The sequence below is a fragment of the Colletotrichum abscissum genome, assembly GCF_030869225.1.
Source record: "Colletotrichum abscissum strain IMI 504890 chromosome Unknown Scaffold_456.1, whole genome shotgun sequence".
NCBI classification, from domain to species: domain Eukaryota; kingdom Fungi; phylum Ascomycota; class Sordariomycetes; order Glomerellales; family Glomerellaceae; genus Colletotrichum; species Colletotrichum abscissum.
In genome coordinates, this window is record NW_026850383.1 from 1 (window position 1) to 1,302 (window position 1,302).

At 54.1% G+C, this 1,302-nt stretch overlaps 2 protein-coding genes across 2 annotated transcripts; one reads left to right on the plus strand and one right to left on the minus strand.

Annotated features, from left to right (window-relative positions):
- On the plus strand, positions 1–340 carry CABS01_17196 (uncharacterized protein; the record flags this gene model as incomplete). The annotated part of the gene is made up of 1 exon (XM_060550523.1): positions 1–340. A coding segment is annotated over one exon (340 nt), but the record flags the coding sequence as incomplete, so codon positions are not given.
- Positions 341–679: 339 nt separating this feature from the next.
- Positions 680–1,195, minus strand: CABS01_17197 (uncharacterized protein; the record flags this gene model as incomplete). The annotated part of the gene is made up of 1 exon (XM_060550524.1): positions 680–1,195. One exon carries the CDS (start codon positions 1,193–1,195, stop codon positions 680–682), a length of 516 nt encoding a protein of 171 aa, XP_060394818.1.
- Positions 1,196–1,302: the final 107 nt, after the last annotated feature.

Genomic DNA, 1,302 nt, shown 5'->3' on the forward strand with positions numbered 1-1,302 from the left:
CACAAGCACTGATAAAAGACATACAGACCTCTGGCGCTTTGCCAAGGACTGGTGGAATCACATCGGCTGGCACCAGAAGCCGAAGCAACCAAGCGATTCTCGTGGCAGATCTATGCACATGCTACAGATGAGTACCAAGCCTTACGGCCCACCACTCAATCTACGTCTACGCCCTTCTCGTCTTCGACATTTCCTACAGGCCGCGTCACCACCATGGCCACCGACGGCGGACGCGGCAACCCCAGTGCGCGAGCGCTTCTTCCCTAGCCCGCCCCCTCCCACCCCACCTTCTCACGATGCCTTCCGGCCCAAGTCCGATTGTGATGCCTCCAGACATTGAGCTCACCTATGTGGCTCCTTGTTAGTCGGCACTACTGACGAGCAAAGATGGTAGATGCCACCCCACTTTTGCGCGGTATCCAGATCGGCTAGTAGCAATGGGAATTCTATGTAGGATCACCTCTGAAAACCGAACGTCGCGGCAGGAGCCGACTCGCGATCGCATTACGAATGACAACACGCACAGCTTGTCTTTTTTTTCTTTTTTATCTTCCTCCCACATCATTCGATGTATGAGTCATGCAGCTAGACGAGTCTTGCAGCAATTATGGTATAAAAACCGTCAAATATCCATTACCACTTAGAAGAAAGGCTAGCCAGATACAAAGTGTCAGACGTATCAGCCGGCCGGCTGGTAATCAAGCTCTCGCAGCCACACGTTGGTTCGGAGATACTGGCGCATATCTTCTCTTCTCTGAAACTCGGAAAACAAAGGGTGGTTCTCATCCATCCGAAACCCGCCCGCAAGGTCGTAAAGGACGTCCCGCGTTGCATTTGCAGCAGATACTGCGAAATCGGTCAGAAAGTGATCATCACCGAGAACACAGAGCGTACCGAGGACCAACATATCTCCCATGTTTCCAAGTGCGTCGGGTGATGTGCGGCCGAACAAATTAGACGCTTCGCCCCATAGGCTGGCTGTGAGGTCAGGGCTGCCGACATAAAGCCGCGCTCTTGTGCCAAAGTCCTTCACGCGAGTCGGTTCACCGCGTGATCGGTTGCTGCCGCCGTGGAGATGCTTGTTGATCAGCCGCTCGGCGTCGGCCGTGCTCAGGACATGTGTCGGGGCGCACGCAGCAATCTGCTCGTCACTGGCACACTCTGGTAGCAGAGTCTGGAGATCGCCGACGGACATCCCCTGTGTCTTTGTGTCCAAGAAGATGGAAATCTCGAGGATCTGTTCGCAACCAGTCAATCACGTCGACCAACAGGAATGGCTAGGTCACAATGTACGTACGTAGC